Raw genomic sequence first — 26,475 nt, 5'->3', positions numbered from 1 at the left:
AATTCTCACAGCAATCTTTGATTATTATTCTCACTTTATACCTGGAACTCAAGAGAGCTTCACTCTATGTTGTTAAGAATGACACAGCTTCGACACAGCAGTCTGACTACAAGTAGATCTGATGCCAAGTTTATCCTTTTTACACTATATGACAATGACTTTCCAGTTCACTGTGCCAAGAGTTGTTCCTCTCCATGCAGTATCACCTAGCAGTTATAGTTCCTTCTCCGCAAAAGGATGGGTATCAGATGTTTAAAAAGTAAAGATCAGAGGTTATTCATCTTGCCTTAACCCCTCCTCCTTTGCAGGAATCCTAGAATGACTAAAGGAAGTTAACCATAGATGAGCATTGAGTAACGATAATCCTTTAGGGACCCACTGTAGGGGGTTTCCTCAATCATTATCTGCAGAGACAAAACAGATACTGAGGTATTTATGAACTGTGCAGTTCCCAGGACTGCTTCTTTCCATGACTACTTATGTTACAAAACATAAGTTTAAAGATAAGGCATCATTAATGCTATCTTATTTTTTAGACAATCGGGAGAAGATAGCAAGATGCTAGTGTGTGATACGTGTGACAAAGGGTATCATACTTTTTGTCTTCAACCTGTTATGAATTCAGTACCAACCAATGGCTGGAAATGCAAAGTAAGTTGTTTATTTTTTTAAGAAAAATATCCTCTGTATGTTTTATATATAGAGCAGACAAATTGGATACACCTATTCAAATTTATACATTACCATAAGCTTTTTAAAAAATAGCTTTATTGACGTATAATTGATGTACAATAAACTGCACACTTAAAGTCTATAATTTGAGATATGTATACACCATGAAACAGTCATCATCTTTAAGATAATTAACATAGTCATCATCTCCCCAAAGTTTACTGGTGCTTCTTGGGGATCCCTCCTTCTTGGCTGTTCAAACCCTTCTGTCTTCTCACTTTTTTGCAGTAGATTAGCGTTTACTTTCTAAAATTTTATATCCATTATATAGTATCTGTTCTTTTGGTCTGACTTCTTTAACACAGTGTTAAGTATTTTGAGATTCATTCATATTGTTGCACAGATCATTAGTGATTCCTTTTTGTTACTGAGTGGTGGAGATAACAGTTTATCGAATTACCTGTTAGTGAACATTTGAGTAGTTTATAATTTGGGGCTACTATAGAAAATGCTGCTGTGAACTTATAACTTATTAACTAATTCGGCTCCCCCATCCCCCAGCCCCGTCCCAGGGTGTGGCATTCAGAACAGGGTGGAGGTGGAGTGAGGTGGTGGAGATGGTCCTTAGAATATAGTGCTCCAGTTGACTTCCAAGTTTAGGCTTCCTGGGCTGCTGGGTTCCTGAGATTGAGGGGTGGAGCCAACCCTGAAGCTCTGCATGGGCCTGGAGCACATTTTTCCTGGAGCCGGAACTGGAAAGGGCATGGTGGCCTGCAGGAAGGGGAGTCATGGCCTTGCTGTTCAAAGGAGGAGGTGGAGGATCCTGGAAAAGAGGGCGACGTAGCCAGAACCCCATGTCCGGGCATAGGAACTGGGAGGACTGCTGAGAGAGAGCCTGTCGTGGTCTCTTCCCCTGCCAGTGAGGCTTGTCACCTGCAACTTGTGAAAGCAGCGTTACCAGGTTTTAGGGCAGTCCTCAGTGAATTCTGTTAGGTAGTTGCTGAAGTGGTGGAGGTAGAAATGAGAGGCCTTCCCACCTGGGGGACAAAGAGCCTCTAGGTAACTGTGCTCAGGTGAGGCTGCCTAGGAGGTGGGGCCTGTGAATTGAAGAAATATGACGACCTTGGGCCTGCTTCCTCAGGTAGTTCAGGTTCTTTCCCTGGCTGAATGAGGAGGTGGAGATGTGTTCTCTCTTGGGGTGGTTTTTTTTTTTTGGTTATCTGGTAAGGAAAAAACCCTACTGTTTGATAGACTTGTATATTTGTACTTTTATCTTCGCTAGTGCCTCTGCTTGCCTTTTTACTTTTCTGAAATATGAATTTGTAATTTTTTTAAGACTAGAAGTTTACCTTTGATTATAACTTTGGCTGCACCCAAATTTATTGTATTTGTAATATGCTTATATATATCTATATATCTAACCTATAGCTTTATCTTTCTCTTTTTAAGTTGTGCTGAAGCGTGTTCATTTCTACTTTGGTTGAATTTAATGTGAGACTATAACTAGTGTAGGCTTTTTAAACAATATTTTGATACTTGATTTAATGACTTTTTAAAGGTGTACCATTTGTGTTATAAATTAAATTTAGTTAGATGAGGTCCTTTCCCCTTATTTTTTGACTAGCTGATTCAAGAAGTTTATAGAAACTGACAGCTTTTGTCCTTCTCAATTTCTCCTATTTTATTTTTTTAACTTTTAAATTTTTTTAATTTTAAAATTGTGGGGTACAATTTAGGGTTAGTTATACAAGTATTCATTGTGCAGGTACCCTTGTTGATGAGGTGGGGGGGCACCACTTCCCCCAGGCAGATTTCCAGTACTGTCATCCTATTTTATTTTATTTATTTATTTATTTTTTTTGAGTTGGAGTCTCACTCTGTCGCCCAGACTGGAGTGCAGTGGCCACTGCCGGCCATCACAGCCTCGACCTGCTGGGCTCCGCGATCCTTCCGCCTCAGCCTTCCAAGTAGCCGGAATTACAGGCGCGCGCCCGGCTGATTTTTTTGGTTTATTGTAGAGATGAGGTCTCGCTGCCCAGGCGGGTCTCTAATCCGCGGGCTCAGGCAATCCACTCACCGCACCCTCCCAAAGGCGCGGGATTACAGGCTGAGCCACCGAGCCCGGCTCCTATTTTATTTTTTAACAAAATATTTTGTAGCTGTTATTTAGCGAACAGGTCAGGCCAGTGTTAATGTATTATGTCCTTTATCAGTATAAAATTACTTTTTATCCTGTGTGATGTCTCTTATTTGGGGTGGGACTAAGTTTTTTGCTTTGCTTCACACTATGCCCACAAAAGGTGTTAGTGCACCAGTTGAATGTCATCTTTTCACATCTTTTTATTTTGGATCCTTTTGCGATGTTTTAAGTGTATGTTCCGAAAGGTGTAAGAGAGCTTACTATTTAGATTGATAATTGTAATTGAAATGCTTGGCTATTTTAAGGCAAAATTGTTCTTCTAATTTCTGTTTTTCTCTTTCTTTTATTTCCTGCAGTGATTTACAATTCAGAATCTTACTTTATGAATGTAAATAATCTAAGTGATGAAAATATAAATTTTCTCTTCTCCCACTCCCCACTGAAAATGAAATATTTGCTTTTCTTTTCTCTTAAGACTTGACTTAAATTAACCTAGACTATAAACTTTGTCACTTTTTCTTTGCAAAAGATGTATTTCTTTTGTTAATTCTGACTTCACCTTCAATCATTTGGAGTCTTGGTTATGCTTCTTTAAAATGAATTGCCACTTTTCTGAAATCCTACAGATCTGAAAGAGACTGTTTCCTTTAAACTACCACAAAAATTTGGTTTTGTATCATGTTTTGTATTACAACTTTTTCTTTTTTCGATTCGGAAAACATTTTCTTCAGAGTTTTCCCAGTTTTCGGTATCACAGAAGAAAAATCTTGCTTTTTAAAAAAAACTCATAATTCTTCTGTCTGAAAACTTTGAGATATTAATTTGGATTTGCGTACAGGATACATCTGATAGTGGTTCTACATTAATTAGTTTTGTCTGGAACATGTTGACCACTGTCAGTCTCCAGTTAGCGCCCCCCCTTTATTTTAAACTTACTTTTTAAAAAAAATTACCTTCTTTACACTCTAATAGTATGTAGTAACAACTGTTTAATTTTTGTTTCCTGCTCGTAATTTATCTTCTTTATGTTTTTTATTAACTTGGGACTGTTTAGAAAATTCTGGATATGTTTCTCAGATTGTTCTGTCTTCCCTTTGGTCTACTCTCTTACTACTTTGCTCTCTGCTGTTCTCTTTCAGGATGACAGAATTATATTTCTGAGAATACTGTTGGATACTTGATTTTTTTAATTCTGTGTTTTATTCTGTAGTCTGGCGCTATAGTATAGTAGTTAAAAACTTAGGCTGTGGAGTCAAATTCCAGCTTTTTCAGTTACTAAATATATGATCTTTGGCTAGTTATTTGTTTTCCCTAAGTCAGTGTATTGAATGTTAACAGTACCTTACAGAATGTTGTATTTAATGAAATAATGTCTAAATGTGCCCTGCATAATGCCTAACACAAAGTAGGTTCCCAGATAATCATTATAGTGAGGTTTATCCTGTGAACCATTTGAAGAATGGCCCACTTCCTCTGCTGTTAAATTTTTTATTTGTTTTTTGTAGTCTTTCATCACAATTTACTCATTTGTTTGACATTTGAGGACTTTCTGTGTGTGACCTTCACTGTGATGGAGGCTGGGGGTAAATAGATGTGCCCCAAAGGGGTTGTTATTCTAGTGGGACTGCTCTCTACTAGGGCTGCAGCAAGGGTGATCTTTCAGGATCTTTGTTGTATACTAGTCGTCATCAGGTAGGTGTCATTCCTTGCCCCCTCCATTTTTCTCTCAAGATTGCCTGTTGGTATATTATACATTTAATAAAAGTTTTTATTTGAAAATAATTTCAAGCTTTAGTAGCTAGAAAAATAATACCCATATGTCATTTATCTAGATTCATTTATTGTTAGCATTGTGCATGCTGTGGTTCATTCTGCCTGTGTGTGTGCCCGCGCACACATGCATGCATGTGTATGTGCTGTGTCTGTGTCTCTCACTATTCCCCACATCCCCCAAACATTTGAGGGTAAGTTAAATACATTGTATTCCCTTTGTGCCTAAATATTTCAGTGTGTATTTACTAATAATAGGGACATTCTTACAAAATGACAGTACTGTTAATCAACTTCATAAATTTATGTTAATGCAGTATTTTTGTCGAATCTACTTCTATATTTCAGTTATGTCACTTGATCTAAGTTTCCACATAACCCACCCTGTGCCCCCTCCACCCCCGTACAAAACACACCCTGCAAGTGGATTCTTGGATCTGGTTTTTGTCACTGGTATTTTTGAAGAATAGAGCTCTTTCTCATATGCATTTTGTCTTTGTCTGACATTCCCTTATGATTAGATTGAGAGAACATTGTTGGCCAGAATACTGCATAAAGGACTATGTGTCCTCAGGATATCACAGCTGAATGCATGTGATATTCATCTGTCCTTCATAGGGATCACCTGGTCAGGCTGTTGTCAATTTTTTTTCTCCTCTATCTGGTACCTAATAAAGCAGCATATGAGGAGACCCTGAAAGAAGACCATGTGAATAGTTCCGCTTCAGAATTTCCTCCTAGATTTTCCAGCTCTACTTCTTCCTCCACATTTACCAGTCAGTCCTCTAAGGATAAGCAGATATATTTGTAATCTCTTGTTTTCACTTCTTATACTGAAGGTAGCATGCTATATCTGGAAATTACTTCATAGAGATCTTCTCTTCTTTTTAACCAGTTGCATAGTACTCCATTGTGTATATGTGCTGTAGTGTATTCAACTAACATCTTGCACTTGGATATTTAGGCAGTTTATAGCATTTTGCATTATAAATGAATTTGCAGTCTATTAACTTTTTGCATATGTGTTTTTGAATTGTTAGGAACAGAGCTACAGAGTAAATTCCTAGAAGTGGGATTATTGCCTTAAGGGTGTTTGCATATGTAGTTTTATTAAATGTTATCAAATTCCCTTTCATGGGACTTGAGGTACTTTGCATAGCCACCAGCAATATATGAGAACTTTTCTTACATCCTTGCCAACAGGATGACTTATTCAGCTTTGAATGTTTTATCTTATGGTTGAAAAATGGTATATCAGTATAGTATTAATTTTTATTTCTCTTATGAACGAAGTTGATTACTTTTTCTTATGTTTAGGGGTCAGTTTTTATTTCTTGTTAACTGTTTTTTCATGTGTTTTGACTGTTACTGAAGATTTTGGTGTTTTCCCTCTAATTTAAGAGTTCTTTATAAGTTAGGTATATAAGTCCTTTATGCTATATGATGCAAATATTGTCGTCTAATTTGTTATTTGTCTTTGCCTTTGCTTTGTTGTTTTTTGCATGCAAAAGTTTCTTTTTATGTAGTCAGATTTCTTAATCTTCTATTGCTTCTGGATTTTAAAATCAGAAAGTCTCTATACTGAGGTTGTAGATTTATATTATAGGATTTACATTGTTTTATTTTTTCACATTTAGACCTCTAATCCATTTGAAGCTGATGTTTGAATATGGTGTATTTTTTTCCAGTTGATGATTCAGTTTTTCTTTCATTTAAAAAAAAATGTCTTTGACCACAGTGACTTGAGATTCTAGGTTAGAGTTTTAGGTTCCATTGGACTTATATCTGAAACTTCTATTCAATTCCATTGACCTGGCTATTCATGTGCTCGTATCGCACTTGTAATTGTAGAGACTTTGTAGTATCTGGTAAAGCTGGACCTTCAGAGTTTTTCCTTTTTACATGTTTCCTAGCTGTTCTTGTATATTTATTTTTCCATGTGAGCTTTAGGATCAGCTTATCCAGCTCTAAGAAAAACCTCACTGAAATTTTTATTGAGGTCGCATTAAATTTATTAATTTATTTAGGGATAACTGACATACTGATTTAAGACATTCTAGCCAAGAAAAAGAAATGTCTACATTTGTTCAAGTCTAGTTTTGTATCTTTTAGAAGAGTATTGTATAATTTTCTTACGGATTTTGAATATTCCTTAAGCTTATTAAATACTTTTTAAATGTTGTTATAAATGGGGTTTCTCATTAATTATATTCTTTAACTAGCTATTACTTGTGTATATGAATTCTATTGACTTTTACATGTTGATTTTATATCCTACTTTGTTGAATTATTTTGATGAATTTATGAGCCACCATTCCCAGCTATGTAGGACTTTCTAGATTATCCAAGTATACTATTTTGTCATGTACAAATAATTTTATTTCTTCTTTTCTTCGTCTTATGCCTCTGTTTTCATTTGTTTCAATGTTTATATTGACTCTAGAACCATGTTAAAATATTAGTGGAGATAGTAGATAGCCTTGCTTTGTTCCTGGCCTTAGTGAAAATCCTGTAGCGTTTCTCCATATGATAAAGGTATTGCCATTCATTTTTATTTTCTCAAGAGTTTTTATTAAGAGTGAGTTTTGATTCCCCCCCCACCAAGACTTTTTTTTAGCAACTGTTGAAATTATTTATCTTTTTCCTGAGCTCAGACTTAATTTTTTTGTTGTTGTTCAGGATTTCACTCTGTTGCCCAGGCTGGAGCATGGTGGCATGCTTACATGGCACACCGCAGCTTCTACCTCCTGGGTTCAAGTGATCCTACCACATAAACCTCTCAGATAACTGGAACTGCTGTCTCATGCCTTCATTCCCAGCTATGTAGGATTTTTGCATCGGTGTTGTTAAGTGCATTCATTTTAAGTCTGTAAGACTGGCAAAACTACTACACTTCCTGCTACTTTTCTCTTTTTGCGTGAGCAAGCATTTCATATCAATCCAGTAGCTCAAGAGGATAAAGTTCCTGTTTTACTGGTGTTTTAGATTAGAAAGTTGGGTGTTTTAGATTGGAAAGTTGGGATTGATAATGAGAGCCTCACAGTTTATCAGCCTTTTAAAGCTGACTAGCTCACAAGCACAGAAGAAGTTTTGACTGGCCTCTGGCTGGCCTTGTACTTACTTGATAAACAGTTCCACTTTGGTAAAGACAGGACTACTCTTTTCTAAAAGCATGAAGAACCATCATTGGATTTTTGATATGAATCGATTATTTTTTACGATCTTGAATACTACAACACATGGATTGGATCATAATTTTTTTTTTTTTTTTTGAGTTGGCGTCTCACTCTGTTGCCCAGACTGGAATGCAGTGGCCGCTTTCGGCCACCGCAGCCTCGACCTGCTGGGCTCCGGCGATCCTTCCGCCTCAGCCTTCCAAGTAGCTGGAATTACAGGCATGCGCTACCATGCCCGGCTGATTTTTTGATTTATTGTAGAGATGAGTTCTTGCTGCCCAGGCGGGTCTCAAACCCGCGGGCTCAGGCAATCCACTCACCTCAGCCTCCCAAAGGCGCGGGTTACAGGCTGAGCCACAGAGCCCGGTGGATCATAATAGTTTTAGTGAGAGTTCTTGTTTTTAATTCCTGAGCTACCAAGAGCATGTGGAATACCACAGCAGCAGCATCATTTTGCTTTTCACAGTAGTGGGTTGATAGACTTATTTTATAAAAGTTATTTCATGATTCTGGAATATGTTTCTTTTGTGGTGTGTAAGTTGCTATGACCTTGGTTTTATTTCTTTCATATTTAATGTTTTCCTGGATGTCCCCATTCTCTATTAACATTTTCTTGGAGGAAATTAGTGCATATTTTATGTGGTCACACCAGACATGGAAAACAATTTGCCTTTCTGAAAGCGTATACCCTAAATTAGTGTTGTGAACATGAAAGCTGTGCATATAATCCACAAATGATTCATTGATCTTATAAAGGTTTGCATCAGGACGGCAATTACAAATACATGATGAACTGTTTTTGTTTTTATTTTTTCTGGTGTTTAGAATTGCAGAATATGTGTAGAGTGTGGCACACGATCTAGTTCTCAGTGGCACCACAATTGCCTGATATGTGACAGTTGTTACCAACAGCAGGATAACTTATGTCCTTTCTGTGGGAAATGCTATCATCCAGAATTGCAGAAAGACATGCTTCACTGTAATATGTGCAAAAGGTAAGAAGATATAGTTACTCCATTTAATTGATTTTTCTGCTCTTCTATCCTTGTGGCCATCCTTACTCTTCCATATATCTTAGACCTTCTAAGCTCTTATTGCTTCAGCAATCTCTCTAATAGATTCTCTAAGAGATTCTCTAAGAGAATAGAGTTCTCTTAGAGATTCTCTAAGAGAATAGAGTTCTCTTATAGATAGAATTAAATTGTGTTTTTATGAGTTTTAAATGCATAAGAAAGTACATAGGCAAAAGGTAAGACAAGACCAGACCATATATGAGCACTGAGAGGAAAACATAAAGAGAAAATAGCTTAAAAATGCAAAGTAGAAATATGCCAGCTCCTTTAATGACATCCACAAATGCGAATTCCTTTTTAAAAACCCTTGCCAGTTACCCACCCATGCAACCTCTCTCCTCTCATCCTTAATTAACCCTTCTAGATCCAGCTTCTGAGCAATTGCCTTATCTTTCTCTAGATATTAACTTGACTTCAGAAATTTTTATTTAAATATACTTATCACTACAGATGGGTTCACTTAGAATGTGATAAAGCAACAGATCATGAACTGGATTCTCAGCTCAAAGAAGAATATATCTGCATGTATTGTAAACACTTAGGCGCTGAGATGGATCCATTACAACCAGGTGATGAAGTAGAGATGGCTGAACTTGCTACAGGTAAACTTTAGAATGTGTGTGTGTGGCTTTTGTAATAATCCCGAGCCAACTTCTCAACCTTTAAATGTACTTATTATCTTGGTCATCTCTGAATCCGTTGTCTAAAATCTAAATTGTAGCTCTTTAAGATAGTTCTCTTACTAGAATTCTGGGTCTGGTGTGCTTTCCTTTACTTGTTTTTGAAGCAGACAGTGGAAGTTCCCCAACTTTTGTTCTTTATAATATGAGTTATTTTGGTCTAAACAAGTTTTAGTTTCATAATGTCCTTTATAAATGTTAAAAAGGTCTATCACTTCTTGAGCGCAAGATTTCATTCAGGTATGGAATATTTTTAATAGTATCCTGCTGTTAGAAACATAATAACAAGAATCTCATCAAGTACAGAAAATAGACGTGCCCAGCAGATTCTTTTGCATTTTCATCAGTATGAGTGGCAACTTCTATAAAATCTCTGTTTCATCTGTGGGAGTTTTAAGTAGAAGCATCTTAATTACTAACCTTTTGTTTCCAGGATACCATCAGTGTATAGTTTTGAGATATATTTTAAAATAATAAGGTGACAGTTACATCTTAATACATTATAATTTTCATGTTATTTTAAACACAAATATATAGTTGATCCAAAAGAGAAAAATCTGAAGAAAAACTTAGAGCATTTCTGGTGATAATTTACCCTCTTTAGAATAAAGTCATAATTGTTTGCTTTAATTAAGTTAATTTAAAAAAAACTAATTTTGAGCTAAAGTATAAATAATTTTCTGTAAAGATTATAACACTGAGATGGAAGTCGAAGGCCCTGAAGACCCAATGGAATTTTTGGAGCCCGCGGTTAATAAAGATGTCAATTGTCAAGATTCCACCCCTGGAATTGTTCCAGATGGTAAGACTGTATAATGGGTATACACTATTTTTTTTGGGGGGGGGTATGTATTCAATAAATATGTGAATACTAAAACTGGAGTATACTAAATAAAAGTTAGCTAAGATATAGGCTTGTAGGGTATTGCTTAGATAAAAGCTTTTTAGTAAAATAATCTTAGACAAATTAAGAGGAGAAAGGACATGCATTTCTTTGTAGCTTGGCTATAATCTAGGTTTAATCATAAGTATGTACTTTGTTTAGGGAGCAAGTGCTTTTCATTAAAAAGCAGTTCGTATTTTTCTTTAGTTATACTTGTAATTACTAACTAGAGCTGCCTCTGATAGATGTTTCATGCTGAGATAATGAAAAATTTATTGTGCTCAATCGTCTCAGTGGTCCACTTGTGTTATTTCAGTTATTTTGATGATGTTTCAATTAAGGTTTTGGGAATAACATATTGATAATAGCTATTAATATACTTAAAATCTAGAATTAACAAGAGACCATGTTGGGGGAAAACTATCATTAAATTTAATCACAGGTCTAGCGGAACGTCTATGGTATTATATGTGCAGTTCTATGTTAAATTATAGTTTGAGTTCATATATAAAAAGCCACTGAGATTCTTTAGAAGTTTATTAAGTTTATATGTAACAACTCTCATTGAAAGTTATACTTTATAAAGATGTTAAGAAAAATAAGAAAAAGCTATAGTAAGAAATCTTATCATAGTGCATAGATTTTTAATTTTATTTTCATACCTACATACTAGTAGATAGTACAATGTTTTGTGCATATATTGGAAATTGACATTTAATAGAGTAAAACTCTTACTCAGATTACTGTTGAGGAAGCAGTGTTAGATTTTTATTACTTGCTGGAGAGTCCATAAATGTGTTATTCACAGCAGTTCAAGTCCACACTGAAGAGCAGCAGAAGAGTAAGCCATCAGAAAGTCTTGACACAGATAGTCTTCTCATTTCTGGTAAGCAGTATGTTCATATTGTCTAATTTGACTGAATTATAAGATAATATCTTTATGGTTGCTATGCAGTTTCAAGTCACTGTCCATTCAATTAACTTTTCAAGTAAACTATCCAAAGACATTTTTGAAGTTGCTACACACACACACACACACACACACACACACACTGTAGTAGTCAAGCCTTATTTAAGTGATTCTTTCCTTGAAAATAATTGGCAGTGGATCTAAAAAAGGTTAGTTTGTCTAAAATATGTTTTCTTGTTTAAAAATACTTAGTATTAGTAGATCTGTTATTTGGTGTTTTTCCTTTATTCTCATTTTCCAATGAAGCAGGAATGACAAAGGAGATTTCATTTTGATGTCAGAATATACATAAATTTTAGTCACAGGCTGTTAAATAGCAAATAAAGATATTAGTGTCTTTTTAAAAATTTTTTTATTTTTATGAGTTGGAGTCTCACTCTGTCTTCCAGGCTGGAGTTCTGTGGCACGCTCTTGGCCACTGTAGCCTCCACCTGCTGGGCTCATCCAGTCCTTCTGCCTCAGCTTCCATAGGTGCTCGCCATCACATGTGGCTAATTTTTTGATTTATTGTAGAGACGAGTTCTTACCATGTTGTCTAGGTTGGTCTTGAACCCGTGGGCTCAGGCAATCCGCTCTCCTCAGCCTCCCAAAGTGCTGGGATTACAGGCGTGAGCCACTGCACCTGGCTCAAGTGTTTTTATTAGCATAATTTTAAAATTATTTTGAGGGCATTTAGAACAAATGTTTTTTTTATCTTTGTTGGTCCTACTTTATAGAGCCACTTACAGCTAACGTCAGTTGGTTCACTAGCTTTACTCTTAAGCAAGATTGGGTTAGGAATTTAACATACTAGTATCCTGATTTAAAATTTAACAATCAATGACTGTATATACTTCTGATATCTGATTTTGTTTATAAACTTGCTAAGATTATTCTTGTAGGTTATAGATAATGATGAAGAGCAAGGTTTATATTGAAAAAATGTATTGTGTAGGTTGGCAGGTACAGCTAAGCAAAGTAAGTCTTGGTGGGTAGTAAATCTTTTCTATCTGTGCTCATTACACATTTGAGTCTACAGCAGCTTTATTACATCTGGGTGTCTGCTATTGGAAAATACCCTTACATTCTGACCAATCTTCACTTTTTATCTTGGGCACCTCACATTACATCACCGATCCTCATTTTCCCAGCTTTAAAATGTAGATGATAACTTTACCTATGTATTTTCCAATCCATTTGTGAAGACTTAAATTGTAAAACATATATCCTTTTACATAGGATAAGGGCTTTCATAAGGGTTTCTGATCTATGACAGTTTCTAATCCGTAAATCCTTGTGTATTTTGGCTTATACTAACTTGATAATTGCCTTTCTTGATGAATATTTTCTGCTTTAAGTCTTGGTTTAAGTAAATGTCTTACACCTATTTGTAGTTAGAAATGTTTAAATTGATTTGTACGTTGACATAAATATTCTGACTTTTATAGAACCATCCCAAAATCAAATGAATACTGAAGCAGAAAATCAGACTTCTAATGAAATTGATAGTGAAAAAAGGGAAATATCTTCTAAAGTGATGCATTATTGTGATGAAGATAAAAGTGAAGACAAAATGGAAGTGGCAGAAAACATCAAAGTTCTTCCTCACGAGATCATTGTGCGGCAAGAGGAATTGCAATTTTTAGAGGAACCTAAAACAATGATATTCAAAAAAGAATCAAGGCCTCCAAAACTAGTTGGTGAATCTATCACTGTCCCACCAGAAGCCTTAGTGTCCCTACTTGAGGAAGGTACCTCATTAGGTTCTAAGGAAGCGTCAGTTGTAGAAAGGATACAAGAAAAACTGGAACAGAAAGAAAATTCTGAATTTTCCACCAGACTGATGGACTCTGAAATGACTCCTGTAATTGAGAATTGTGTGAAAGATGGTTCATGCCAAGGAGATAAATCTATAAAATTATCATCTGAGACAGAGGCATTATTTTCATCAGCAGCAGACATTAGTAAGGCAGATGTGTCTTCCTCTTCAACACTTTCTTCAGACTTGCCTTCACATGACATACTGCATAGATATCCATCAACTCTCAGTTCTTCTACTGGAAACATCATGCCAACAACTTACATCTCAGTCACTCCAAAAATTGGCATGGGTAAACCAGCTATTACTAAAAGAAAATTTTCTCCTGGTAGACCTCGGTCCAAACAGGTAGGATGATTTTAATGATGTTGACAGAAACGATGTTGGAGCAATTATATAAAATAAGAAGGTATATGTGTAGTTTTGGTGTGGATGATAACTTTTTCTTTTCTTTCTTTATTTCTTTTTTTGAGTCAGAGTCTCACAGTCACCCAAGCTGGGGTGCAGTGACACTATTGCAGCTCACCGCAGCCTTGATGTCCTGGACTCAGGTGATACTTCTGTCTCAACCTCCTGAGTAAATGGGATTACAGGCGTGTGCCCAGCTAATTTTTTTTTTTTTTTTTTTAATAACTGAGGTGAGGTCTCACTGTGTTGCTCAGGCTGGTCTTGAAATCCTGGGCTCAAGCAGTCCTTCTACCTTGGCCTCCTAGAGATAGGATGAGCCACCTCTGCCTGGCCAATCGGCAACTTTTCTATCCTCAGGTAGAATTTAGTTGTAATATTGACTTTGGTCATTATTTTTTAAATGCTGCAGACAAAGATTGTCATTTATTAAACTTGAATGGGATATCGTTTGAATTTTCAACTTAGTTGACATAAAAATGTAATCTATTTGATTATAGTTTGTAATAAAAAGCGCTTAAGAATTTTTTTTTGTGCTGTGCTCATAGTATCAGTAGAACCTAAAAACAGTTAAGTTTTTGGAATACGGTAACTAACATTTATTATTCCCCTCTAATACATTTAGAGATATTATACAGTGAATATATTTTTAACTGCGTAACTACTGTCAACATTTATGAAGGGAATTTTTCTTGCTGAGGAATTTCTCATTTTGATGTAACTATTGATTGCCAACGCTTGTGGGCTTTTTTTTTCCTCAAGTGGAACTTAATTTCAACAGTTTCATGGAAAAATTAGGATTGTACTGTTGATCTTCAGTAATTGAAATATTCCTGTGATTGTTTTAAGTAATGTGCATTCTACCCTTTAAGGATAATTTCAATATCTTTTTAAGTGAAATTTAAGTAAAACTACATGGCAAAATGAAGATACTGTGGCTAAGAATTATTATTATTATTATTGTTATTATTTTTTGAGTTGGAGTCTCACTCTGTCACCCAGACTGGAGTGCAGTGGCCGCTCCCGGCCACCACAGCCTCGACCTGCTGGGCTCCGGCGATCCTTCTGCCTCAGCCTTCCAAGTAGCTGGAACTACAGGCACTTGCTACCACGCCAGGTTAATTTTTTGATTTATTGTAGAGATGAGTTCTCGCCAGGTTGCCCAGGCGGGTCTCGAACCTGCGGGCTCAGGCAATCCACTCACCTTAGCCTCCCAAAGGCACGGGATTACAGGCTGAGCCACCGAGCCTGGCTGGCTAAGAATTATTTATTGTCCTACAAAATCACTGCTTTCTGAAGTATTTTTTAAAATTGCAGGATACCAAACAGTGGAGCAGCATTTAGTCAAAATGGCATTTTGGAGTTTTAAGTTTCATGCTTTAAATTGGTTCCAGTGATTAAAATTTGACTAATCTTAGATTAATATTTTGACCTTGATATTGGATTAATATATTATTTTGGAATTGTAAGTCCAGCTTTGAAACAAATTTAACTTTATTTTAATGTGAATATTAGTCTTCTCTATGTAAAGCTCAGGTATTTTTATTTTATAAAGTTACACCAAAGGGAAATTCATTGCCACATAATTTCTCTATGGTGAAGATGTATCCAGGAAACTAAAACTCTTAAATATACCCATTTTAAAATATTTTCTTTGATATTTATTTCTGCTCTACCAAGAGAGAGATTTTTCTAACCACTTCCCTTGAGTAAGGCTTTTCCTTTTTTCCTTCCTTTTTTTTTTTTTTAATTTTAATAATGATATGTTGACTATGTTGTTCTGACGCTGATTTGCTTTTGGTTCAGATAATTATATTCTTTAAAGATAGTTCATGACTGGGCGCAGTGGCTCACGCTTACAATCCCATCATGTTGGGTGGCCGAGCTGAGAGGATTACTTGAACCTACAGGTTCAAGACCAGCCTTGGCAACTTGGTAAGACCTCATCTCTACAATAAATCAAAAAATTAGCCAGGCGTGGTGGTGCATGCCTGTAGTTCCAGCTACTTGGAAGGCTGAGGTGGAAAGATCACCTGAACCGCGCAGGCTGAGGCTATGATGGCTGTGAGCATAGCACTGTGTTCCAGCCTGGGCGGCAGAGTGAGACTCCAACTCAAAACAAACAAACAAACAAAGATCATTATAGACAGTGCTTCCGCAATTGTAGAACATGTAAAGATAGCATCATGTTTCTTCTAAATCGATTAGTGCAGATGTTTACAGCTCTTTTATTGAGAAAAAATGAGTAATATTACAACAAAGTGTACATGGGATTCTGACAACTTACAGAGAATTTCACACCTGTAACATCACTTTTTATTCTCTCAATTACCTTTGCCAAAAGAAAAGTTATTTCCATTTTAGGGAGGAAAATGTTGGAGATTTCAATACCTTTGTCATGGACACACAATACTAATTGCAGATGAAAGAGCTGAAGCTGGAACTGTTAACTCCTGTGTGTTGAACCCTTCCCACCACGCAAACATTCAGTTCATCTGATTGTGTACTGAAGTTCAGTGTTTCAGGATTCAATCAGACAAGTAACTTTCAAAATAACATTAATTTAGTTAATTTAAAAAGTAAAATAAAGATAGTGCATTATAAATATTCCTATTAAATTTTACTGATAGCTCTCCGTATTGGACACTTTTGTTTGTCCTGAGAAAGCAGATTTAATACAGAGGACTATTTTTCTGTTGACTTAATGTTCCACAATACTGTGTATGTGTATGTGTATTATTTTCTTCCAGGCTCATTTCATCTTATATGAGCCATATCATAATATTTGCTATTGCTTTGACTCTTTTGTTTCTCAATTCCCAAATCCAGTAATATCTACTTTTTATTTTGCTGCCATTATGTCATTTCTACTTTATCATTTGTTGCTGATCTCATAAGCAGTTTGTAGGCTTTTTTTCCTCTCTTTATCCTTTTAGTCTTCCATTCTTGGCTTTAGTTACGTAGCAAACAACCTTTACTTGGTGATTCGTGTCTTGCTAATACAGTTATTGTAGAGAGTATGAGTTGAATAGGATAAAATAGATCTTCCATCGGTGAGGCACTGGGACCATAACTTCCATTGAATAGTGTGTACATGATAGGAGAGTGTATACATCCCTGTGTTGGAGATATTAAAGTTCATTTAAAAAATAAAAATAATCAGGTGAAATCAATTGTAATATATTTTGTTTAACCTAGTGTATTCAAAATATTTTAGTATTTAATCAGTTTAAAAATGAACGAGATTCTTTACACCTAAGACACATCTCAGTTTGGACTAGCTATGTTAGAAATACTCAGTAGTCAGGTATGATCCTTATGTGCAGTCCTTATGATGTAAGGCACACCATTTTGAGAAACATGAAAACAACTGCTGTAGAATTATTGGTAAAATTTTAAGAAATACCAAATGATTTCAAGAATGACAAAGAATGTTACTATTCTTTTACTATTTTTAAGGACTGAAGTAGAAATATTCTACTTTCTATTGTTCATAGGACACATACTAAACCACTTGTTATAGCAACAAGTCACTGTACACATTTTCAGTGTATTTTAAGTTATTATACAACCTAGATTTATAACCCAGTATAGGCAGTTTTCTGAATCTGAGATGTCAGGTCACAGAAAATGGAATTTATATTTCAGCTATTGGGAATCCGTTATCAAATGGCAAACCATATAGAATTATTTTTCCTTACAGGAGGATAGTAATTCTAGTATAGTGTTTCGTATTGTTCTTTTTATATGGAATATTTTAGGTGCTATTTTATGAGAAATATAATGCTTATTTTCTTCATGAGATGTTTCTCAAATATATGCTTCAGAACCTTACTGACTACAGGAATAGTATCAAATATTTCTCATGACTGTCAAAAGAATAAAATTCTGTGTTTTTTGTTTTTTTTACCTATTTTAGACACAAGATTTCACAAAGATGAGGAGGAAAAATTAGATTTGGTAGGTAGTGGGAGAGGGAAGCAGGTGAGAGTACAGCGGATTAGGTGTTGTTATATACAAATTGCTTTCATGAGCCAGTTGTATTTTCTTATCTTTTATTGAGGTTATAGATTTATAAATATTTTAATATTTCATTTTTCAGCATTTTTTATAGTTATAATAACTTTGGGTCTTGGGTTTAGAAAAGTAGTTATAGATACTACCATGTGTTATGATCACCTGGGGAACTTTTAGGACATCAATGTAAAGGTCCCATGTTCGACCAATTAAAATGCAACTTCTGAGGGTTGTTGACAGTAATCTTAAAAAGTGTAGTTCTGAATTAGAGAAATATGCTACTTATTGTTTTACTGGTTTGCTTTTTTTTGATTTGGAGTCTCACTCTGCTGCCCAGACTGGAGTGCAGTGGCCGCTCCTGGCCACCGCAGCCTCAACCTGCTAGGCTCCAGTGATCCTTCCGCCTCAGCCCTCCAAGTAGCTGGAACTACAGGCGCACGCTACCACATCTGGCTAATTTTTTGATTTATTGTAGAGATGAGGTCTCGCCAAGTTGCCCAGGCAGGTCTCGAACCCGGGGGCTCAGTCAATCCACTCACCTCGGCCTCCCAAAGTGCTGGGATTACAGGCTGAGCCACCGAGCCCGGCCTGTTTTACTGGTTTTTTAAATGCATTAAATATACAGTGGAAATTTTTAATTTATATTGTTTAAAAATCATATTATTTCTTTTTATTTCTGCCTTTTGTCCATTTCTCTCACAATGCAATACAGTTGTCTTTATCCATTCTAATTTAGAAATTCTGAGATGATAATAATGCTATGTCTTCTTATATTATTTATCCTACATGTATCATCACGTTTTATTGGAAGATATTTAATGTAGTCATATGTCTGTGATCTAGTTCAGACACTGTCCTGTTCTAATTGCTTTCGTGGTGGTCTTGTCAGTTTTTCATAAACATTTTATGAAATACATTTTTATTATAGTACACATTACATGAAAAATTCATAAAAGACTACATGGGTACTATATTTTCATAACTTTTAGAACCATTATAAGAAGTGTTTTTTTATTTTTACTTTTCTACCATTTCTTGTTAACATAATAAATATGGAAAGCTTAGGGATTTTCATAAGTTCTAAGACTGATATTTATTGAGGAGTTCTCATAGAGAAGATGAAATTTCTTCAGTATAGTATGTTTCCAAAGATAGTACTTCATTGTATTATAACTACTGTCCCATTACTTTGTGAGTTTGTTTTCTTATTTTTCGTCAATTTGGGTAATTTTATTACAAGCCTCAGAATGTCATATTTGTGTACTACAATAGCATTTTAAGTGGTGTTTCAGGTTAACATCTGTTCCTGTGAGAGAAAAACAGTCCTCCAGAATGATTAACTATGGTGGATTATAGTTTTGTTAATAATTAAAAGTAAGCAGTTTCTTTTTAAAATAATAGATATAATTTCTGGTTTGTAAATGTAAATCCCTTAGCAAGAAGCCCAGGTTTTGAGGGGACTACTTAATTTGTTTTTATTTTTAAAATGAAAGAAAGCAAAAGCTAGATCTATAATCACTGTCTGAATAAGAAGAGCTTCAGTTCTTGGTAAGTTATTTTATATCTAACTTTTAATTAAAATAAGTGTGAATTTTGAATTTTGAAACATTGCTTTATACAGTGTAAATACAATGACATTATGTATTTCTTTATGAAATATATATTTCTTTAAAGGAAAATAAAAACTATCTTGGATAGCTTTTAATAGTTCATTCTTGGACACCTTAAAGGCATAGTATATATTGAGTCCTTTATCTTAGGACCCACTGAAGATGATTTAATTAGTAAGTGGATATATATTTCCTATTTTTTTTTGAGTGGGAGTCTCACTCTGTCACCAGACTGGAGTGCGGAGGCCACTTCCGGCCATTGCAGCCTTGCCCTGCTGGGCTCCGGCGATCCTTCCGCCTCAGCCTTCCAAGTATCTGGAACTACAGGTGCGAGCTACCACGCCCGGCTAATTTTTTTTTATTTGTTGTAGAGATGAGGTCTCGTCAGGTTGCCCAGGCGGGTCTCAAACCTGCGGACTCAGGCAATCCACTCACCTCGGCATCCCAAAGTGCTGGGATTACAGGCTGAGCCACCAAGCCCAGCCTCCTATTCTTTTATAGGAAATAAAAGATGCAGTGTGGATGCCAACAGCGACTTCGGCAATTATTCTAGCTTAAATGTGATGCTGCTTTTTAAAAGGGACTTTTTAGGACTATTTTGTGTTGTTTATACATATTTGTACTAAAAATTAACTGATACTTGGAAAGATCGATTAATAAAAATTCAGCATGAACATTTTCATAGTTCAGTTGCTTAATTTCAAACCCTTACTTATCCTTCCATTATTGTCTGTGACACTGAGCAAGATAACTCTGCCTTCATTTCTTCATCTGTAAAACTATATTACATAGTTGTTAGTATTTAATGAGAATAATGAAGTTAATGGAGATTTGAGAAGAATGTAATAATTGTGTATTAATTGCAGCTCTGGAGAGGTAGTCCTAATACCAAACAGATTGACAAATAACTACAAGTACTGAAATGTACCAGTGGAAAATAACTTTGGGTCTTGACTTTTTAAAACATTCATTACAGTAAATATAATATGTAGCAGGTTTCCCAAATTAAAAACCACATAATGGTGACATACATTTTCAGGGCTAGTAAATAGCCTAGCCCATTAAATATAAATTAAAAATACATGTGGTTGGATGAAATAGCTCTTGCCTGTAAGCCCAACACTTTGGGAGGTGGAGGTGGCAGAATTTCTTGAGCCCAGGAATTTGAGAGCTGTGTGGGCAACATAGCAAGACCTCTCCTCTACAAAAAAAAAAAAAAAAAAAAAGTAGCCAGGTGTGTGCCTGCAGTCCCAGCTTCTTGGGAGGTTGAAATGGGAGGATTAGCTGAACCCAGGAGGTCAAGGCTGCTGTGAGCCATGATCATGCCACTGCACTCCAGCCTGGGCAACAGAGTGAGACCCTGACTCAAAAATAAATTAAAAAATAAATGTGTGATGTACTGCAATAGGTGTAGACCAAAGGATACAATGGGAAATCAAAGGAAGTTAGAGGGGAAAACTCCACACAGGCTTGTAGGCATATGGATGTTTTCTAAAAGAAATAAAGATTAAATCCTTGATACTCAAACAGTTAGCTTGCAGGAACAGCAACAAAACCTGGGAGTTTATTAGACAGACTCTCAGGCCCCATCTTAACTTTTTTATTTAAAAAATAAAAACAAACTAAATAAAATGTTTATTTTTAGACAAATCTCCATGTGGGCTTATATCCAGGAAACACTTCTCTAAACCATTTTGAAACCATAGTTTTAAACCTAAAAAATAGCTCTTTGGAACAACAAGCTAAAGACACAGGCATCAGACTTTTATTTCATTGTACTCATTGAGGTATTTCTGAACCTATTACCATTGTGTTAGCACCACTTAATTTGTATTCTGAAATTATTGACAGTTAGAACTAATAACAGCTGTTTCTGTACTTATCAAATCACAATCAGATCTAATTTCAGTTTTGTATACGAGACTTCTTTATGTTGGCTTAGGTTTTGGAGGTGTGATAGTTTGCCTATGAGACACCAAACCTTCGGTTGATCATACTTAATAGCCAGCAATAGATTTTGACTTTTAATGAACAGTTGTCCCTAATAGCCTATTCTCCATCTCCCATCATTACTCCCATTTTCCTCTTGCACAGTCCTTGTAACATCTATAACTTATGAGGTTGATAAATTTACCTGAGAAATTGACTTCAAAGCTTAATACCAACTTTAAACATTTTTTGTGTTAAATTATTTTTCTTTGGTTCTAATTTAGTCTCTTCCAGATAGTATTTTTTTAAGTGTCTGTAGTATTTGATGGCAAGCTGGTTGCTTTAGCTCTCTTTACGACCTACTGATTGTTACATTTAGAAGTTTTTTACTTTTAATTCAGTCTATAGATAGTTTAAGAGGAGCAATGTATTGGATAGATCAGAAATTTTTTTATATGTGAGGAAATCCAAGATTCTAGATGATAACTGATGGGGGATTAGTATATTTCATGTCATACTACAACATTGATGAATTCATGCATCCATACAATAAAAGAAGCTCAGTAGAAAAAAAATAGATGTTTAATAAGTGCTGAACAGAATGCTTAACATAGCAGTGAACATAAAGGGTATGGTTTCTTCTCATCATGTGTGTAGTCCAATGGCAATAGATAATTACAGCATAGTAAGTGGGTTATGGAAGGAGAGCACATATATTACAGGGGCAGCTGACCTTTTCTGAATGATTCCTCTGAGTTCTTTTTGATCAAAGCTGAGGTCTGAGGGATAATTTAAACTTCGATAATTACAGCTGTCTTTTAGTTTTAAGGTCTAAAGAATATATTAAGTTATCTCTTCTTTATCGAAGTAGCTAAGTATAATAATTTTTCTTCAGCACTATACAGTTGCCCAGTCTGTCTTCCAGTGTCTTATAATATGCTTATTAAAATTCATAATATAGTTATTCAAGCTTTTATTATATAAGTTCTTTATAGTAGTTGAGTAGTTTTCTAATTATCCCTGAAATGGGATCCAAACCTTCTTGATCTATAAAGCCTTTAATTTGGTTCATCTATGTTATATGAAATGTAAATGCTTTTTAAAATGAGATTCAATTTTGGCATCATAGCTAACTTTTAAATTGTGATGAATAATACATAATCACCAGAAAATTCTTTCTCCTGAAATAAAATTATTCAATATTATTTTTATTTTAGAGTATGACTTTTTACGATATGTTTAGAGGACTGTCTACTGACATAACATTAAGGTGTATGCCAGCCAAATAACCTCAGAAAAACCAATCGAAATGCTAGGGATGCCAAAAAAAAAAGTATACACATTTTAAGAGCTGTTATCTATGTATTACTTTTCAAAGTTGAATTAATTTACAGTGCTTTCGCCATTTTCTTTGACTGTCCTGCCTGTCACACGGCGATGCTAGCATTCATTTGATTAACACCATCTTTTGAGCCAACATCATACTTAAAATGTGTATACATTTTTTGGCACACCCTGTACTGAGAGAACTAAACTTAGCTATATATCTGGCCCCCACTCCCAACCACTCATAAATTACAAACAATAAAACACCCCAAGTGATGAAATGAGAGAATACTTAAAGTGTGGTAAGGGAGATGATGGTTCATTTGGAGTGCTAAGGAAGGGTCTCCTGATGGGGAAATATTTAAGCCCATATCTGAAGGATTACAAGAAGCCAGCCATTTTTTAAAGGGTTAGAATGGAGTGGTGAGTGTTCTGAGTCATTTGGGCCCTGATTGGTGAAGCGTTTTGTATGTTTGAAGGATAGCAAGGAAACCATGAAGACTAGGGCATATCTGCAAGGAGATACTGCCACAGGACAAGGTTGGAGAGAGGCAGTGGGAAAGGTTTCTTTAAGTCCACTGAAACAGTTGAAGGGTTTAAGGGAAGTAGTGATGTGCTTGATCAGATTTATACTTTTGAAAAGTTCCTCTGAGCCTGCTCAGTGGCTCAGCCTGTAATCCTGCGTCTTTGGGAGGCTGAGGTGAGTGGATTCCCTGAGCCCACAGGTTCGAGACCTGCCTGGGCAGCGAGACCTCATCTCTACAATAAATCAAAAATCAGTCGGGCGTGGTAGCACACGCCTGTAATTCCGGCTACTTGGAAGGCTGAGGCGGAAGGATTGCCAGAGCCCAGTGGGTCGAGGCTCCTGTGGCTGATCCCAGGAGCGGCCACTGGACTCCAGTCTGGGCGACAGAGTGAAACTCCAACTCAAAAAAAAAAGAACAGTTCCTTTGGCTGTAGTGTGGAGAAAGTCTTGAGTAAATACAGGCAAGAAGTGTAAAAGCCAGTAGTGTGTAACAGCAAGTTAGAGGTGGCAGTGGCCAGGACTGAGCTGCTGGCAGTGGAAGTGCAGAGAAGTAGAAGGATTAGAGACAAAACTTGAAGCTAAAGCTTCTGAATTTACTGATGGTTTGGATTGAAGAAGTGGCAGGGGAGAGGATTAAAGAGGCAGAGGAGAGTGACAAGGGACAAGAACAAATCCAGGTGACCTCCAGCTTTCTGACCAGAGGATTGGATGTCATTTGTAAGATTGAAGAAGATTAGGAGATGAAACTGGTTAAGGGAGGAATTTTAGATGTGGTAAGTGCAAGAGGTTTTGTGTGACAAAATGGAAATGCTAAAAAGAAAGTTGAAAATCACACTGATTTAGAGATCTCAGAGCAAGTTAAAACTGGAAATGTGAATGGGCGTTGGGGAATAACGTCTAAGATAATGTCTAAGATAATGATTAACGTCCTCACTGTAGGTAATACGGTTTAGGATCTAGGCTTCAGCCCTGGGAAACACCAGGATTTTTAGAATTCAGATAGAGGAAGACTTTGTGTAGGTGATGGAGAAAGATTATCAGGGAGGTCAGTGAAGCATCCACAGGTGTGCTGCTACGGAACCCAACAGAGCTGTATGCCAGTGTTAGGAGCCTGAGTAGAGTGACAACAGAGAAATAGCTTTTGTAGACCCAGAGGTTGCCCTCGCCCCTGGTCTAACAGTAGGGAAGAAGACATAGTTATAGATGCAAGTTGATCTGAAGTTGGGAAAGTGAGGTAGAGAGAATTAGTTGGGTTGCTGGACTTCAGTGTGTGTGGTTTAAATTTGTGAATTACAGTGAAACCAGTCTCTCCCTTGTGTGGTTTTCTCCAAATACTGGTATTTCTATTAGCTCTGTCTTCTCCCAAAGAGTAGTAAAGCTCTTGTTTCTGGTTATTTTAATTCCTGGTGATGTTTTTATGTGATTGATGGAATACTATTTGTTAATTTGGTAATAATCTAAAAACTGGTAAGTATTGTGTACTTTAAGTTTTGGTCTCCTAATTAGTAAAATTGTAGCATGCGTTATTGAATTGCCTGATTCAAAATAATTTATCACTTGACATTTGTTTTGTGTTTTTCTTTAAAACTTTAGCTTTGTGGAATAAACGTTTTTCTTTATGCTGCTTAGCATCTTCATCAGATTAGTTTAGAATATTACTGAACGTGGTTATTTGGAAATGAAATGCCTCTGTTTTATTTGAACTATTTTAATAAGATACTATTTTTGTATACTCTATCTGGTACTTTGGGCATTTTAACTTGCAAATTTAGGACAATTTGCTTTAACAGTTTTTCGCTTTTCAAATTCTCCCCTGGATGTACTCTCCATAAAATATTTCCCTAAGTAAAAATCAAAAGCAAGACTCACAACTAGTGATCACTGAAGGAAAAGTCATTACGTGCTAAGATTATAAAGGTATATGCATCTTACGGTTCCAAACTGACTTTCTTCAGTTTAAAGTGTATACATTTATTGATTGTTCATGTTTCTTAATTGCATTTTTTGGTCTACTGGTTTTGGTTGCGTATAGAAGTACAACATGTAATCTTTCTGATTATCTGTTTCTCAAAGAGTAATAATTGTTAGAAGAAAATAATCCCCAAATGGTTCCTTCTAGTGTTAGTTGTTAGAGTACAGTTGACTTGTATTTACTTTTTGGTGCCGTAATTGCAGTTCATTTGTCAATGCTGATGTCATATGAACTTGAATTTTTAATGTTTCATTGTAGTGATGTTTCAACCAGAATAAAATATTTAATGTAGATTGTAGCACCAAATGTTTACATTTTAAGTTATACTTAAGTATTTGTCACTGTAAGTGATAAGCTTACTTCCCTACCTTGAAGCAATGTGTCCTAAATTTCCATACATTTGCTTTTGTTTTTGCTGTTCTAAAATTCTTTAGTTGCTGGCTTTGAACTTTTATGTTGCTGAGTTTTATGCATCTATTTTCTCACCTGCCATATCCTAGGGGGCTTGGAGTACCAATAATACAGTGAGCCCACCTTCCTGGTCCCCAGACATTTCAGAAGGTCGGGAAATTTTTAAACCCAGGCAGCTTCCTGGCAGTGCCATTTGGAGCATCAAAGTGGTAAATAACGTTGCATTTCCATTCATATATCATTTCTTTCTGGTTTGTTTTGAACTACTGAATGTTAAAAATTAAACATTTCTTTTCTAGATGGAGCTTTTAGAATGATTTTTAATCTAAAAATTTTAATGTAAAGAAACAACAGGCTTGCATTAAATCTGGATTAGGAGGAAGTTAAGTTTCAATTTCACAAGTATACATTTTAATTCCTTTTTTTATGGTTGATCTTTTTGTTGTAATTATCACTGATTTTCAATGAGGGAGAGGTTTCTGTCATGTAGGCCAAAAAGTAATAACCTTTTCATTAATTATACACAAAATTTTGTTTCTTAGAAAAGAACAACAGAAAGCCTCCATTAACCTATTCTTATTGAGAAGAATAACAGAATTGTGGCAGATTTCATTGTCTGTGATAAAATGAAATCTTAATATGGTTGGGCCTTTTTTCCATGTCGTCAGTTGATGACTCTCCTAGTCCTTGCTGCATTTTGAAGAGAAAAAAATTAATTTGGAAAAGTATTACCTCAAAAGTTAAAATACTTTATTGACTAGAGTATACAGTTTTTCCTCATTATCTATATTTAATATAATCCTGGAATATGGCTTTTTAGTTTAGATTAATCAAGAATTTTAAAGGAGTTTTAGATTGCGCTTTCTCATTTTCTATGTGATTTCTATTTATTTAACTCACCTTGAAATCATTTAAGGTATTGATATATAAATTACATGTTTTAAGAATGTAAAAGATTGACCAGGCATGGTAGCTCACACCTATAACCCCTGCACTTTTGGGAGGCTGAGGTGAGAGGATTGCTTGAGCCCATGAGTTTGAGACCAGCCTGGGCAACTTGGCAAGACCTCATCTTTACAATAAATAAATAAATAAATAAATAGCCAGACGTGGTGGC

General features: G+C 35.7%; 1 protein-coding gene across 2 annotated transcripts in view; it reads left to right on the top strand.

Moving 5' to 3' along the window:
• KMT2C (lysine methyltransferase 2C) overlaps positions 1 to 26,475 on the top strand; it is a 187,702-nt gene that overhangs the window by 77,242 nt on the left and 83,985 nt on the right. For both annotated transcript variants that reach the window (XM_021710432.1, XM_021710431.1), the window contains exons 7-13: positions 537 to 651; positions 8,584 to 8,753; positions 9,282 to 9,433; positions 10,200 to 10,313; positions 11,203 to 11,280; positions 12,792 to 13,510; positions 25,448 to 25,567. In XM_021710432.1, coding sequence (XP_021566107.1) covers positions 537 to 651; positions 8,584 to 8,753; positions 9,282 to 9,433; positions 10,200 to 10,313; positions 11,203 to 11,280; positions 12,792 to 13,510; positions 25,448 to 25,567 — 1,468 coding nt within the window. The remainder of the gene's footprint in view (positions 1 to 536; positions 652 to 8,583; positions 8,754 to 9,281; positions 9,434 to 10,199; positions 10,314 to 11,202; positions 11,281 to 12,791; positions 13,511 to 25,447; positions 25,568 to 26,475) is intronic.

Source organism: Carlito syrichta, unplaced genomic scaffold (genome assembly GCF_000164805.1).
Source record: "Carlito syrichta isolate Samal-C Ts95f unplaced genomic scaffold, Tarsius_syrichta-2.0.1 Scaffold288950, whole genome shotgun sequence".
Classification (NCBI taxonomy): domain Eukaryota; kingdom Metazoa; phylum Chordata; class Mammalia; order Primates; family Tarsiidae; genus Carlito; species Carlito syrichta.
The sequence above is the reverse complement of the archived record's forward strand: the minus strand, read 5'-3'. Positions and strand labels throughout refer to the sequence as shown.